This window comes from Puntigrus tetrazona, chromosome 19, assembly GCF_018831695.1.
Source record: "Puntigrus tetrazona isolate hp1 chromosome 19, ASM1883169v1, whole genome shotgun sequence".
NCBI lineage: Eukaryota > Metazoa > Chordata > Actinopteri > Cypriniformes > Cyprinidae > Puntigrus > Puntigrus tetrazona.
The window spans coordinates 3,527,301-3,544,200 of record NC_056717.1 but is presented as its reverse complement, the minus strand read 5'-3'; the positions used below and the strand labels follow the sequence as shown (position 1 = coordinate 3,544,200).

General features: G+C 39.7%; 2 protein-coding genes across 2 annotated transcripts in view; both read left to right on the top strand.

Annotated features, from left to right (window-relative positions):
* Nucleotides 1-6,760, top strand: part of tmem222b (transmembrane protein 222b) — a 14,385-nt gene extending 7,625 nt beyond the window's left edge. The window contains exons 4-6 of the mRNA XM_043218411.1: nt 477-573; nt 684-814; nt 2,805-6,760. Of these exons, the coding sequence (XP_043074346.1) occupies nt 477-573; nt 684-814; nt 2,805-2,892 (316 nt within the window). The 3' untranslated portion in view covers nt 2,893-6,760. The remainder of the gene's footprint in view (nt 1-476; nt 574-683; nt 815-2,804) is intronic.
* A 1,147-nt stretch (nt 6,761-7,907) lies between these two features.
* Nucleotides 7,908-12,957, top strand: tpbga (trophoblast glycoprotein a). Its single transcript, XM_043217234.1, has 2 exons — nt 7,908-8,737; nt 10,489-12,957. Exons 1-2 carry the CDS (start codon nt 8,472-8,474, stop codon nt 11,336-11,338), a joined length of 1,116 nt encoding a protein of 371 aa, XP_043073169.1. The 5' UTR covers nt 7,908-8,471; the 3' UTR covers nt 11,339-12,957.
* The last annotated feature ends 3,943 nt before the right edge of the window (nt 12,958-16,900 follow it).

Here is a 16,900-nt window from a genome sequence, read left to right as displayed (position 1 = left end):
CAAAATATATATAGAGATGTTTTATGGTTAAAGTAGCTCCGTAGTTTTCATTTTGGGGGCAAAACATTCAATGCGATATAATACAGTGATGATTGAGAGGAATGGTGTTCTTCTGGAAATGATGGCGTTTCGAATCGAAGCTAGTTTTAACATATTTAAAACAGTTTTAACAGGGTTTTAATTGTGTAAAAAAAAAAAAACTCAAAGTTATTCTTATTTTTGCTTTATAAAAGAAAAGATTTCACAGCAGAAATATCTGAACCAAGAAGTAGATTTTTTGCATTCATTAAAATGCATTTCATTGCTTGAAACTAAAAGTTTGTATAAAAACTATGTATAACATTATTATCAGATCAAGTCTTAAGTTTGAGCTCACAGAAGTTTATTTGTCAAATGATACGGCAGGCTTTTTAGGGTTAATGTCCACCAACTGAATGACGTGGCCTGTTGAACGTCTGTGTCTGCTTCATTCCCAGGTACTGGATGTTAGACGTCAGTAAAGTGTATGCCAGTGGATCTAACGCATGGGACACGGCGGTTCACAACGCATCGGAAGAGTACAAACAGAGAATGGTAACCCGTTTGGCTTAAATCCACGCGCAGGTGGATGTTTGGTTACTCTTTTTCTTGCATGCGTTTCTGCCTTTATACGTTCTGACAGGTCCTCTGTGTTTCTCCTCCAGCACAACCTTTGTTGCGACAACTGTCACTCGCACGTAGCGATGGCGCTGAACCTGATGCGCTACGATAACAGCACCTCGTGGAACATGGTGAACCTCTGCCTGCTCTCGCTCATTCACGGCAAGCACGTCAGGTGAGGCTCGTTCGCGCGGGGCTCGTAGGAGCTGCTTAAAGGGACGGTTGACTCATGGAAAATGTCGTTCCAAACCCGCAAGGCCTTCGTTCACCGTCGAAACGCGGATGAAGATGCTTGTAATGCATTCTGACAGCTTTCATAGACGGCAATGTAATTAAGACGAACGAGGCTCAGAAATGTAGCAAGGAGATCAGTAAAATAATCAATGTGACCATAAGGGTTCGACCGTCATTTTGTAAAGCTACTAGATTACTTTTTGTATGCAAAGGAAGCAAAAATAATGATTCAACAAGGTTTCGAACAACATGAAGGCGAGTAATTAATCTTTTTTTTTCAATGTTTCTTGAGCATGTGACACTGAAGCTGCTGAAAATTCAGCTTTGACCACAATGACCTCTTACAGTATATTCAGATTGCAATACCGCAGTAGAACTGTTTTGGTCGCGCTTTATATTTAGGTTAGTAGTAGTTAAAGGTAAGTTTAGGTGTGTAGAATATGCAAAATATGTGCATAAATATTGGCCATGATTCTAGAGGGAAGAATATGCATCCACTCAAATGAGCCCGACCCTTTTATTTGAATCCGAGTGAAGATCTTCATTTCAGCAGTGTGTTTTAGTTCATGTCGAGGGAAGCCCAGCTGAAGTAAATGACCTCTGAACCTTCAGCCGCCGCAGTGCATTTTATCATTTCAGCTCTAAGCTTAGATGCGCGTTTGAAGAAAAATCGATGAGGAGGTAACCTTCACGGTAACCTTGGCTTTGAAAAGGCAACGGATGAGGACCGATATTTTTAGCGAGCACGTTTTGGGATTCGATTATGAACGAGTTATGCCTCCGATCGTAAGCTGTGATTTTGGGACTTTCTTTGTTTGTCTGTGCTTGCAGCTGTTTTGTGTCCTAAATTTGGTTTTAAACTGCAAGATTGCGTAATTATAGAAATCGGAGCCGGTGCTGTGTTTTGGGTGTCAGCTAAAAATGCTCCTACGCGATACCCGAGGCCTAACAAGGGATTGCTCCAGACACAACTACTGGTTGCTGTCTGAACACGATGCGTGTGCGTCGGCCCCAGGAGACCGAGAGGGACTCGCGCAAGGATAGGCTGTCACGCCGTCTCTCGGGTGTAATTGAAAGCGTTGCATTATGTGTGTTTCTCCCGGCCCAAAGTGAGCAGAGTGCATCCGTCGCTGTTTATTGTGAGAATTCTGGTGTCAGTCACTAAAAAAGGAAGTGCAGGTATGATGACGCGGCTCTTTTGTCCCCCAGCTTGTGGAGGCAGATTGTTGTGGTTGCATCAGTGTGGAGAGTAATTGGACGTCAGACGGAGCAAGAATCTGGTCCACAGCATATTCTAATCTGATACCGCGACGCAAACAAACTTTCGATGTGCTGTCATGGGAAAAGTAATGTGATATCACAATAATAATTAGTCTTTTGTTCGCTTTCTGTCTGTGGTTAACGTTCTTTGCTTAGGTAAGCAGCGCCTGTGTGAAAAAGAATGTAAGACGTGTCGCGTACTTCAAATTCTTAAAACTATATATTTTCAGAAATGCAATATTAAAATTCAAAGGTTTACTTTAAAGCACGGCAAAACGATTTTATATCAGGTGACTTTAACTACTATGAACTTATTTAAATGAATGATTTGGTACAATGCACGTATTGCGTACATACACGTTTTTACATTGCAGTTATGTTTAGGAATACCTATATGTAATTAATTTTTGTAATTACATTTATAGTTACATTGTTGACCCATCCCTTACACCTTAGCCCACGTAGTACTTTTGGTCCCTAATATACAGTGGGACCAAAATTATTTTAAAGTATATTTCAGTTTACTGTTAATGCAGTGCACTTTAACTTTTATTTCAATAAGAGTAATTATGAAATTACATACCGCAAATCATAGCGCAAATCGGGATCTCGTTTCTTTCACGTTTTCCTCTTCACTTTCCCTCACGCTGACGCTCCCTCTCTTTCCACAGTTGCGTAGGCTTCCTGAAGACCTGGCTTCCTTTCTGCATCTTGACCAGCGTGATCCTGGCCGTGGCTCTGTCTCTAAACCTGCGATGACCCCGTCGGGGGTCACACACAGGAGAAACGGGGGGCCTGCCGCCCCGTCCGAGCTCCGGCGGGGACTCCTGCGAACGCCAACTCGAGCCCAGCTCTTCAGAGCGTCCAAAATCAAACGCTACACCTCTTTGTCGTAGGGTAGAGACAGCAGATACACCATGGCTTCAACGTCTTGTGGTGATGTACGAAACGCTATTCTCAAAACCTGTCTTCCAAAGGCATGACTTTGGTGTCTCTTGAGGGTTATGGTGCTCTTTTATCGTTTGGTGAGACTTCGATCTCCAAACTATAACTGCTGTTTAGGAAATATAACACTATAACGTGTAAAAAAAAAAAAAAAAAAAAAAAATATATATATATATATATATATATATATATACGTGTCTTATATTTTAAATATAACTTGAATATGAATTTCTAATGATGCAGAAACAATGCGTTGCATATTAAGATACTCTGGAAGATGGATTTCCTTTTAAAATCCTTACTATGAATACGAACGCTTATTATAGTCTTTTAATATTTCATTTAGGAGTGCCCTTTCAGTCGTTTTATTGGCAGCTTTTAATATCGTGGCTTGGCATGCTTTAAAGTGTAATCGTTTTTCTACACTACTCTATTTACACGAGCAGATTAGCATTCAAAAATCGCTAGCTAACGAATAAGCTAATCTTGTTGGCATTACGTATCGAAAAGCATTCTTTGCGCTGCCCGGCCAGCTCTTATTATATCGCATAATTTATTGTTACGGCATTAATTTATTAACCATTACGAAAGCGCTTTCTCAAGTCGAATGTGACGCATTTAAAAGTGCAAAAGGTAGGCTAGGGCTTGATCGGAGGAAAAAAAGCATGCGTTCCGATAGCAGAACAAAGCAGACGTGAATGTGAAAGCTTGAAATTGAAGTGGCCTTGGTGAATTTAGCCGCTGTTTTAGTTCATTAGAGGAGAAAGAGACATTTAGTTTTCTAACATGCACTAATAAATCCTGCACAGGAAGACTAGGAATGAAGGAGAGCAAATGATGCCTTTAATATACACTCGTCCTGAGGAACACTTGATTTATATCGCAGGGGTTATGGATGTTGAAAGCTTTGCTCTTTCATTCCCGAACTTTTAAATGATGCATTTAATGCTTCCGTTGTTCGCTTTCGCAAGAGATATCACGGGTACGTTGAACTATTGACTTGGTATAAGGGCAGAATATGCCTAGTCTTAACAATCATATCACGTATATAAAAAAATAACTGAGAACAGGATTTGTGTTCCGTATATTATCCAGGGATTGGAAACACTTCCAGGTCGTTATTTCACCCCAAAGTCAAAAAGAGAAATGTTTTAGATATTAAAAAATGAAGCCTGTTTAATTATTATTTTTTGCTTGTGGAAAGCAAGCACATTTCCTACTGTATGAAATATTAGTTATTCGTTATATTAATATATAATTAGATTAATTGTATTTATTCATCCTTGCAGTATTTGTAGCACCGATCGTGTTTAATGCAGTATAAAAAAAACTGCAGGACTTGCATTAATGTAAAAAAAAATAATATTAATTGTCATGGGACTTTTAACAGGCTTTGTATTTTTTTGAATGCAAAATATATTTTCCTTCTGATCCGGGGCGTCGTGAGATTGCTCAATTAGTGTATAATTAGGACGAAGATTAAACCTGGGCTCAAAATGCGCTCTCTTACTGTATTTTTACAGTAACACAATAAACATTTGTAATTAACTAAAGAAACGAAAAATGAATGTTTTCATTGTCCTAATCGCGAGCTGTTTTTATTTATTTTTTTTACATATCTATTTGTTCGCTAGTGGTTTTGTGCGCAAGTGTTTGACTCGCACATCTGAAAGTCGAACCTTTATTACTGTAACCCAGAGCACAGAGGTCCGGCCGTATTCATGAAGCGAGCACTTCAGACCCGTAATCCTAGACTCTGATCCGGACACCAAACCCGTTTCCATGACTCCCGCGTGATTAAATCCCCTCTTTGTTTCACGTCAAAGAGAAAAATCACCGAACTCCCCTCTTTTAACTATTGCTCTCCTCTCACGTTTTTTTCTTTTCGTTCCTCTTTTCACGCTCTCTCACTCTTTGGATGTTCTGCCAAGAGCAGCAGGTAGTCGAGTGTGTTTTGTGTCGGTGGAGTGTCTTCTGATGGGCCTGTGTGTGTGTGTGTGTGTGTGTGTGTGTGTGGAGACTGGCCCCTGCTGGCCCCGGCTAGAGCTGATCCCATTAGAGAGCCCGTGTGAAGTGTGACGCTCTCACTTGACGGCCTTCCTGTCTTCAAAGACGTGAACCAGTGGATCAGAAGCACATTTGACCGTCGAGGTCTTCACGGCAGCCCAGCGGTTCCCATTTCCTCTCGGTAATCTCTAAAAGCAGAACGTGGTTCATTCACTGAGGTCTTTCAGCGGTTGCAGTGTGTTTATTGTTAACATTCACTTGCCACCTTCCAAAAACGAGGCTTGAAAAAAATTTGTAAAATGTAAAGTTTAGTTTGTTTTTTCCATCATTTCTTACTAAATCCTAAAATATAACTATAATTAGCAGGGCCGCAAATGGAGTTTTACAATTGTAGTCGACGCTCGATTATTTGTAAACATTGAGAAATTTAATCATTATTTTGTACGTTTTTTTTTTTTTTTTTACATTTTATATTTAGCCATTTTTTTCTTTTTTGTTGTTCTCCAAAAAAATAAACCAAATTCATAACTAACAGAGTTGAAGAGATGGAAGTAGTCAACACTGAATGATTGTAAATGGCTTAATGAACGTAACATTTTTCGTGTGATGTTATATTTTTCTTAGATAATTTTCGCCATCAGTGCTTTTAAAAAGCGCACGTGGACGCTTGATTGATTGATTGTTTGTTTTGCAACAGGTTTATTAGCGTTTTTGTGGGTTTTGCCCGTGCGTAAAAAAGTGCTGCAAACGTTTTTTTTATGTGCGCTGCCGTTTAAGCTCGTCATTACATGAACTTTGCACAACTAAAAACAAGCAGATTTTTAATAATAATGAAGCTGTCACCTCGTACCTCCTGCAGCTGCATTAGCGTGTGTGCGCGCGCGTGTGTGTGCGCGCGTGTGTGTGTGTGCGCGCGCGTGTGTGTGTGTGTGTGTGTGTGTGTGTGTGTGTGTGTGTGTGTGTGTGTGTGTGTGTGTGTGTGTGTATTGGCTCTGAAAGTCTGTGTGAGTGTGTCTGATGCTCACAAAGTCTAATACTGGTGGTTGGCATTCAAAAGTTGTTTGTTCTGGGTTTTACTGCTAATAATCAAATTCATATTTTAAAATGAGGTTGAAGTCTTTGCAATCTTGCATTGTGGAGTGTGTGTGTGTGTGTGGGAGAATGCCTGCTTGACTAGATGCATTGTTTACAATGGCTGCTGAGCGTTAGTTAAATATGAGTAGCAGAATGCTTTTGTTGTTGATTTTATCCTGATAACGTCAGGCCTTCAGCAGAGCACATGAACCACTAGAAACAGGGTGAAAACACTCAAGGCCTTTTTTTACTCCTAACGAATGACCGTGTAGTTTTATATTCATAATGCAATAAGCTTACCGAACTGTAATATAGGAATGTGAAGAAAGACGACCGCGTGCTTTGTTCGATTTCTTGAACTTTTTATTGTATTTTGTGTTCTTTTCTCCCGAGAAGCCAGTTATGGTGATTTTTTTTTTTTTTTTTGAATGTATTTCTTCATAACCTGCGTCAACGAGAACGGTCATCAGAAACCAATGGACACGTATCATCATCTTCCTAATTCATTCACACATCGTCATCAAATGTCCCGTTCTGCCAAAAGTATAATTTGATGTTCATGCATCATTGATATCAATAAAAGATATTTACTATTACAATATACTATGGCTTTTATTTATACGAGTTACACGTATTGCTGTATGTGACAAGGGGACAAAACGGTTTGCGATCTAGACTTAAAGTTTGACTTAAAATGCATGTATATTGTTTTTTTGGTTTTTTTGTGCGTTTCTTGGATCGGTTGCCCTGGAAACGTTTAATTGCACTATAGAGAACAAATGACCGAGTCGGCAGGCAAAAGAGCGGCGTGCTGAATTCAGAGCTTATTGTCCCCCTTCAGTTCAGCAGACCCCCGCCGACTTCAAAGCACCGGGAGTCCCGTGGAGTGAGGGATATCAGATCAATGTTCCCAACATACAAAAACACTGATTATCCAGACATAAACAAAGAACTAAATTCCTCTTCAGAAAACCTATTAAGAACTCAGAAGCCAATAACACTGGTCTGAATATCCTCTCCACTGCAGTGATTCCTGCCTTTAGGGTTGTCTGCATTTAAAGGACGCCGTATCATGTGATTTTACCTCTATAGTTTAACAACAGGAACAAAGGTTTGTTAATAATTCAAATAATATAATAATATTATAACTATTTAATATTTGGGGTTTTTTTTGGTTGTGCAAAAGTTGCAGCTTTTTATATACTTGTTAATTTCCTTTTTCAAGTAACCTTCAACCAGTTTAATTGAATTTATATATATTTATATATATATTATTATTTTTTTTTTTTTGTTCCCGTCACACCATTGATCTGATAACAACCCATGTATCAGTCGGTTTAGTTTCTAAAGTAACTTCTCATTTTCATTTTAGGTTTACTTGATGCACTGAAACTAAAAATTCAATTCAAAATGAACCTGAAATGAGATAAATATTTAAAAACGGCTTCATCTAAACTGAAATGACAAACCTAAATGACTAAAACCTTTCACTAAAATTAACATTAAGGCGGAAAAATATAAAAATACAATTAAATTCAAAACATTAACAAAAACTATAAAAGTATTAAAAAAAAAAGTATGCATACTTATATCTTGTCAATTAACTTTTCTCTCAACGAATTCTTAATTTGCTGCTTATTAATAGTTAGTAAGGTAGTTGTAGATAAGGCATTAATACGTGCTTAATTAGTGCTATTATAGAATATATATTTATTTTATTATTTTTTGAATGTTTACTGGAGGCCCCCAGAGGGCCCCACCCCCAAACTAAGAGCCACTGCTCCAGTGTAACATCAAGAACATCGATCTCCAAAGAAGCACATCAAAGCACCAGTAGAACAATCATCCCTGAGAGTACGGACCCCGACCCGGGCGCCTCGAGCTGCAGTGACCGGACTAGTAAAGATCACCGTGATCTTCTGATGAGCTTTAATCACCGTTAATTAAGCTCATTAATCAGAGTGATGAGCGCGAGCTGCGAGAGATGGTCTGAGCGCGCGCTGAAGTGGAGGGGAGAGGTGCGAGTCAAAGCTCCTCCCCGCTGATTGCTCGGAGCGATTCGGTCGCATTGTTTGAGAGCAGCGGATCAAACGCCCCACACGGAGACCCTCCTTTTCTCATGGTAATAAAGTGTCTGCCTCTCATTCACACGCGAGTTTCTGTAATGCAAAGAAGTCGAGCGCGCACGGAGACTCCACATCGCCGAGAGAGCTTACGAGCGAGGAGCGCGCGGTCTTGGAGAGACACTCCGGAAAGGCGGACGCGGGCAGCTGCCGAGTGAGATTGACGCGGTTTGGCCGAGGGTTTTGACCATGCTCGCGTCTGCACGGTGCGCGGTCGCGCTGGGGCTGCTGTGCGCCGCGCTCTCCGCGGGCGCGTCGCTGTGTCCCGCCGGCTGCGAGTGCTCGGAAGCCGCGCTCACCGTCAAATGCGTCTCCAAAGATCTGCGGGACGTACCGAGCGGCATCCCGAGCTACACCAGAAACCTCTTCATCACCGGAAACCACATCGGCCAGATCGGACCCGAGTCTTTCCAGGGACTGGAGAACGTGACCAATTTGTCGCTGTCTAACAACAGGTAACGCGTGTTTGAAGAACTAGCGGTTCATCTGAAGCTTAAAATACTGTTACATACCATGTTACGCTATGTAACAAGTTGGGTAACCCTTTGGGTTACGCTTTATTTGAAGGTGTCTTTGTTACAGTGTAATGATACATTTAAGCACTGAGTAATATTACTTGACAGCATGTATTTACCATGTGGTTAGGGTTAGAGTTGGTTTCACTTACATGCAATAATGCATAAATAATTGTTATTAAAAGTGCCTGCATGTAACATCTTCAAATAAAGTGTAACCTAAAGCTACGTTGAATCGATATGGGGTCTTATTCAGAATCTTTTGATCATTACTGTAAAATTACTGTAAATCTGCAGAAACAGTTTAAGACCGACTAATCGGATTCTACTTCATTAGTAGCTCACGGCATGTGGCTCAATTATGATAAATAATGATTAAAGTAATGCGGAACCAGGGTATAAACAGCACCAGATTTGAAAATCGTATCAGTCATAATATTGGTTGAACGTTTTCCCTTTGAATGTAAACAGTTTTATTCAAAACGTTCCCTCAGCAGGAAAACATTGTTCTCATTTTACCCCTTTCTTGCCACAGAACCGGTCTGAGATGCTGACATTGTATAAAACAACCAAATAAATAGCTTGCAACTACGCTTACTCTGGCATCTATAGTTACATTAAGAACCTTTATGCAAAAAAAAAAAAAAAAAAAAAAAAAGTAAAACATTTTGGAAAGGTACTTGCAAATGAATGTGCTAGTTCACTATTAGCTAGTCAGTCACTATTATCTCCCTAAGAACTACTGTATACAGGTTCATAATTAATATGAATAATACATATGGCATGTGATGACTCAAGTATTACCAAATTCTTCAGAGGGAGTTACTAATTATTAGGATCAGTACAAAAACTATAGGTTTTGTGAAGTATTGGATATTAGTTACGCAGGTGTTACTACATCCTTCTGAAGGATTGACTATTTTTTAGATCTCTATTCTAAAGCGAAGATCATAACAACTTCCTAGTAATGACTGAAGTCATCGTAGACTTTTGAGGTTCTTGTAAGGTCCTGTTTAGTAATTCATTTCGATAGGTTTAGTTAAATCATTACTAGTGGGTTACCATGATCTTCGCTTTCTAATCCTGATCCATATAACTAGTAGTTTCTTCAAAAGGAGTAACACTTCAGCCGTTTCTATCCGAAACCTTACATCAAACCTGAAAAGCATACATTGAAGTCAGCTGATATTAGGGAGTTATGATGATTTTCACCTTAGAATACTGATCCAGCTAACTAGTAGTTCCTTCAGAAGGATTTGGTAATACTTGATTCATTACTAGTGCGTTACCATTATCATCATTTTAGAATTAATTGTTCATTATGCATCATTCACATGAATTATAAACCTGTATGCAGTAGTTCTTTAGTAGTCTTAATCATTTGTTTATTCATTAACTACTGAACAGTATTCTAAAGTGTTACCTAACTAGGTAATAACTAGGCAGTAACTCTAAGCTTACTCCTAAACTTATCCCATCCCCATGTAGTTACTAGGTACTACAGAACTAGACACAGTGTAAGTACATTCAAGTACACGTACTGTAAAATAAAGGGTACGTTTCTTTTGGATTTAGGTTCTTTACAGAACTTCTGAATTTTGTCACATTGTGGAACCAAAAACTGTTCTTCTATGGCAAAACCCATTTATATTTATAATTGCATTGTACAATCTTCCTTTTCTCCTCTCCAGGATCTCTGAGGTGAAGTCTCGCACGTTTTCCAGCCTGCGGAGCCTCAGATCGCTGGACCTCAGCAACAACCAGCTGGCTGTCATCCATCCTGAGGCCTTCACCGTCCAGAGCCGTATGCTGAGGGAGCTCAACCTCAGTCGGGCTCTTTATAACCACTCGTCCGTCATTTTTTTAGCCACCTCTCTTCGGTGGAGCAGCCTGGAAGACCTGCTGGGACTGGACCTGTCCAGTAACGGCCTTGTCTACTTGCCCCCGGGTATATTTTGCCATCTCGTCGGCCTGCGGCGCCTTCACCTTGGCAACAACTCCATAGTGTCCATCCATAACGGGACGTTCACGGGACTGGATCACCTCCAGGAGCTCGACCTGACCCACAACGCCCTCAGGACCCTGCGTGAGGAGGCTTTCAAAGAGCTTGAGCAGATGCGTTTGGTGCGGCTCCACCTGGCGGAGAATCCTTACACCTGCACGTGCGACATCGAGCCGTTCGCCGCCTGGGTCAATGCCTCCCGGGCGCGAGTGTTGGATGTCGAGCGCCTCACTTGCGCCTTTCCAGTGGCCTTGCAGAACACGTCGCTGCTGACGGTGGGCGAACTGGAGCTGGGTTGCCATAAGGCGGGAGAAAGTGACAATATCGCACTGCAGACCTCCTACGTGTTCCTGGGTCTCGTGCTGGGATTTGTCGGTCTCATGTTTCTCTTTGTGCTCTACCTGAACCGAAAAGGTATTAAGAAGCGTATCTATGACATGCGCGACGCATGCCGGGAAGTCTGGGAAGGGTACCACTACCGATACGAGATCGACTCCGATCCCAGATTGTCGCAAGTCTCTACAACGGCTGATGTGTGAGCTCACCCGTGAACTGAGCTCCTTGTATGGACTAGTTTTCTATCGCATTTATATTTGGGAAAACGTGCATTTGTGTGACGAACGGCGTTGGGGGTTACGTAATCCGATAACTTTTTAAAGTAACTAAAGTAATGCATAATTTACAGTGAAATATCTGAGTTGCTTTTTCAACTAAGTAATGCCAGTTACTTCGTTTGACAGCTCCTCTGTCCGTAAGTTAAGAGAAAAATTGGGAGTCCGGGGCTTACTGGTGTCCTCAACGTTGCCCAAAATGTCCCTTTTGGGCTTTAAGGCGCGAAACAAATAAGCACGCCCAGCAAAGTAACACTATGGATTACTTCCCATAAAAGGGAACTAAGTAATTCAGTTAGTTACTTTTTTGTGGAGTAATGCGATACGGTCTTGCATTACTTTTAAAAGTCTTAAACGTGTAGATATAAGTAGGCACATTTCTTGTGAAAAGCATGTACTGCCTGTCTCATTGAAGCCTTTATAACAAGCACACCTCCCCCTCAAGTCTGCACAGAATTGGCCCCGAGATGCATTTGCTTCTCACTCATCATGGGATGTTTGAGGATTAGCCCAATAAAGGGGCAGAAGCCATAAAGTAACTCTGACCACCACCAACAAACCCCTCACTACTCTCCATTGTCCCGTACTGGAATATTGCCCACCTTTCTGGTGCTCAAGTGCCTTGTTCTTTGGATTTAAGAGGCTGGACAGCTTCAAAAGGGGACAAAAATATATATATATATATATATATATATATATATATATATATACACACACATGTAATATGCGGTTGTGAAGTTTTGAAAACTGTTTTATTGCATGCTCCTGCAACCCTGTTTTTATGGAAGCGAATGCAGTTTTTGCGCCGGACCCCGAGCGACCGTATTAGCAGCCTTCTGTGGTCCTTTCTGTCCCTCTATCCACAGGGAGTCTGCGAAGAATGTGCCGGATTTTCTCTCCAAAAGCATTCCAGCAGGAGGATAACCTCCTCTAAGCTCTAGAAGGAGGATCTTTTGAAGAAAGAGACCCAGTTTGCAGAAATCTCCGGCTGCTCAAAAGAGACGTTTTGCTTTGTTTTTATTCCACTCATTTTTATTGTCAGAATGATGAGAACCAGCCCTTACGAGGGCCGCTGAGCGAAACCCCTCCTCCGTCAAGCCTGCTCGCTCTTTGAAGACTCAGTCTGGCTCAGTTCCTCATATGTTCCCCAGCTTTTTCTGTTTAAGGGACTTTACGGTGATAAGATACAGATGAAGCCGGGGCTGAACGGTCCCCTGCTCTGAGTTTCTGAGTACTGTTTCCAAATGTGCAAGACTGAAAAGAAATATGCTTGATGTGTTGTGCCAATGTGCTGGACTTCACTTAACTGTCTGGATAACATGATTTTATGCAGCATATGTTCGTCAAAAGATAGTTAGTTAATAGTCAAAGACTATTTGGTCTTTGAGTGAATCTCACAAAGACTGTCAGGAATTTTCTTGTGTAAATGAATTTCTATTTCAACTTTTCAAGAAGAAAAAAATAAATATTTTGCATAAACCAAAAGGCTGTTTTTTCTTACTTTTTGCATTGTGACTATTTTAATGGCACAGTGCATTTAATGTGAAACAAATATATATATATATATATATATATATATATATATATATATATATATATATATATATATATATATATATATATATATATATATATATATATATATATATATATATAACACACACAATTATTGTTTCAATATGTATTTATTTTATATATATATATATATATGTTTATTTTATTTTGGAGTGCAACAATTATTGTATATTTAGTATAATGTATATTATATATATATATATATATATATATATATATATATATATATATATATATATATATATATATATATATATATATAGTTTCATTCTTTGTGAGATTCACTCATCTGTTAATCTGTTTTGGTTTTGGGCTGAAAAGCATTATCTGTGGAAAAGCATCATATCTTTGCTTGCAATGAAAGCATCTTTGTGCCTGATAAACTATTCAAATTATGCTGTTTGATACATGAAACTTCACAGATATTCGGACCGTCTTCCATTGTGCTTTTATAGCTTTATACTCATGTATTATTCATTATATTCAAATGAACCTTTCTCTAAAGAGGTAGGGAAAACCTTTTAAGTGGATTGCCAAAAGCAGAATGTTTACTCATGAATTTATCAGGTATCCAGTGCAACACAAAACTTTTTGTGGATGTGTCATGCATCGCATGGACAAATAAATGGTCTTTCTTCAGGGCAGAGTTTATTTTGCATGCTACAAAATAAAGGTTTTTAAATTTGAAATTTAAATTAGTCTCTTTGTTTCTTGCTGGTCAGAAAGATTTCTCGTAGGAGGATTCCTTTAGCTAGTTAACTGAACAGCTTCTCTTTTAGTGTAGAGTAGAAATTACTCACCACAAACCCTCCTCATCGTTTCTTATCTTCGCAGTACCTGATAAAAAGTTTCCCCACTCATTTTGAGTTCCTTATTGTATTATCCTTCAGATCGGATCAAATTAAATGAATGGTGATGCTGTGATATTATTCTCCCTTTTAACAAAAGAGCAAGAGTTTGAAGGGCATCAGAGGTGTTTCATAACTGATAATAACTATGAGCAGGCTTAGTCGCATTTTTACGGCTGCAAATCTCCACGTTATTGGAAACACATGAGTTCAGCATATGTATGATAATGGGCTGCAGCATAAAGTTGAATGCAGTGCCTCGTTGAAAATCATCTGCGGTTCAGAGCAAGGCTCTGTGTCTAATTCAAAACATTTTCAAATATTTTAGTTAAGGTTTTCGACTGAGTCGGACTTCTACTACGAAGTAAATCAGAATAGTTGGTCTCTCGCACTGGCAGCGAGTTGGTAAAGATCAAGTTTATGCAAACACTAAGCATCAACCAATGAGAGTGTAGGAAACTCTCATGTGATCTACTGAACGCATACAGCGATTCAGCCTCCATGTGTGAAGGCCCCTATATACCGAAGCGTTTTTATTGCTGTTACTTAATGGCTTTGTGCTTTTTACGACATGATTCGTATTGCCGATAGTCAATGCAGCATGAGAGCGTAACTGAAGGCTTTACAAAGTGCTTCTTTCCTCCAACAGCCCCCTGTGCAGAAGACCATGGTGGGCTTGTTAAAAACAAAGAAGAAATTTAGCCAATTAGTTATGAATTTATAGCCGCCCTCAGGCTCAGACTAACAAAAATTGATATTTACCTGGCATCATCTGGCCGGACACTGCTGTGCCAGAGAGCAGCACCGAAGATTAATGTCATCTTCTCCGGGCCTCATGGAAAGCCTGCAGGAAAGACAAAATATCGCACAGCTCTGAATTTCATCTGGTTTGCCTCTGACTTTCAAGCAAACCAGCCATATAAGAAGAAGAACAAAGACATCCGAGTTCATGTGACCGCTGTGCTGTTCATGAGACCCACTTGTTTTATTTTCATAGTTTTATCCGTTCTCGATGACCCTACACTGTGGTTTCGCTATTAAACAGAAAAGCGCTCTTGGGATGTTACAGAGGAAAGCTGCTCTTTTGCAATTAGTCATGTGTTTGCAGACTCTAATGTGCTTTGGTTTAGAAACATCCTGGCACCATTAAGGGACGTTTAATGGATTGATATATGGGTTCATGAAATGAATCTCACATCTATGAGGGATTGAATACATTAAAGCCGAACCCACAACAGTCATCAACATGACAACAGCGATTTAGTGGCAGCTGACTTTCTGGAGAGGCGTTTTTTTCCCTCAAATTTCTTTTTTTCTTTCTTAACCTCAGTTCCTGCCTCCAGCCCGTCCTTTCATTTTCAATTCCTTAGCAAACATCTCTTTGTTACGCTTTTCTTTCCACGTCTTATATCTCTATTAAGATACATATGTTTAGTGGTGTTGGCTGAAACAAGCACCGTTATTCTATGCTTACAGTGAGGGATTGAAGAAAACCTTAAACCTATTAAACATCGCTTCATAACTCATCCTGCAGGAAGAGTTTGGCCTGATGGATGGTAAAACAAAGAAAGAACTCTAGATTCTGCTGGAGAAAGGCACTGAGTAATGTATGCAAAGCAGATAGAAATGTTTAAAAAAGAAAATGCATTTTTGTCACAAGAACTCATGGCAGTGTGTTAGGTCTTGGCGTAATACATTTTCTGCACTGCTCCAGAGTTAGTACAGAGACTTGCTACTGCCAGTACGTCCAGACATGCCGCTGTGAGCATGTAAGAAATACTGCTGCTGCACACACACGACATACATGAAAAGACCCTGTAGCAAATCTATCCAGGTGGAGCCGGGGAAGGCGGAGGGTTTCTGAAGCGTGCTGCAACCAGGGCTGCGTCGTGATTCATGGATTGATTAAGAGATTTTTTTCAAATGCAACATGATCATCTCTGGAATAGTTTCTGATCTTAGTTTTCAAAAAAGAAAATTCTGTCATTAATTACTCACCCTCCCGTCGTCCCAAAACTGTAAGACCTTCGTTTATCTTCCAAATTAAGATATTTCTGATGGTATAAATACAATAATTTATTTAGCAATATCTTCCAGAGTAGTTCTTTTTAAAGAGTACCCCAGAACGTTATCAATTTAACCAGTGTAAAAACGTCCTGTAAGCTTTAGAACTCAAAACTTTCTCATTGCCTGCTTCTACATCGCTGCTTGTTTAGCTCCTCCCACGATTCTACATCGCTGCTTGTTTAGCTCCTCCCACGATTCTACATCACTGCTTGTTTAGCTCCTCCCACGATTCTACATCACTGCTTGTTTAGCTCCTCCCAGTTTACTACTGACTGGAGAATCAGCCACACCTATTCAAACAGATCGTTCTGATGATTATACAAAGTATGTTTTTTTTTAATGTAAAATTCTTGATAAAATGGACTTCAGAGAACAGAACAAATAAAAAAAAAAACTAAGGATATTCATTACCAGTGTATTGTGTTAAAAAACAGTCACTAAACTCACCTTAAGTACACTTTACGTCATTAACATGATAGCATACTTTCTGCAAGTATAGTTTTTTTGAATACACTCATAAGATTTAAAGAACACCACAAATGCACATTCAAAACAATTCAAAAGTTTGTTACTTTTTTTTCAATTCACAACATTCACAACTGAATGTGCTAAACAACACGTGAGCAATATACTGGCAACCAACTTAGCAGCGTTAGCGAGTTTCGCACAGGGAAACGATCTCACATTTCTCAGAAAACGTCAAAATCTAGATCATTTTGTCTTCTGTGAGCCGTCGCACGCTATTATGTTGTAAATCAAATGATTTCATTGTGGTTTCAGCAAGACTGCGTGACGTTTTTACTTTTTTTTTTGATGTACGTTGATGTAGATGCTAAGTTAGTCGAACAGAAAGTAGATTTTGCCTCACACATACAAACACAGACACGCATAAAGCATTTGATGATAAACCCATGCTGTTTATTCAGGTTTATCTATTTGTTTAGTCCAGTTGTCCGACCAGCTCGATGACAATAGGCAGCTATGAAAGTCCTATTCCCAG

What these genes read in the sequence shown, in the direction of transcription:
- tpbga (XM_043217234.1), top strand. Translation starts at nt 8,472, where the DNA reads ATGCTCGCGTCTGCACGGTGCGCGGTCGCGCTGGGGCTGCTGTGCGCC. An exon ending in TTGTCGCTGTCTAACAACAG is followed by an intron (nt 8,738 to 10,488) that starts GTAACGCGTGTT and finishes TCTCCTCTCCAG; the next exon opens with GATCTCTGAGGTGAAGTCTC.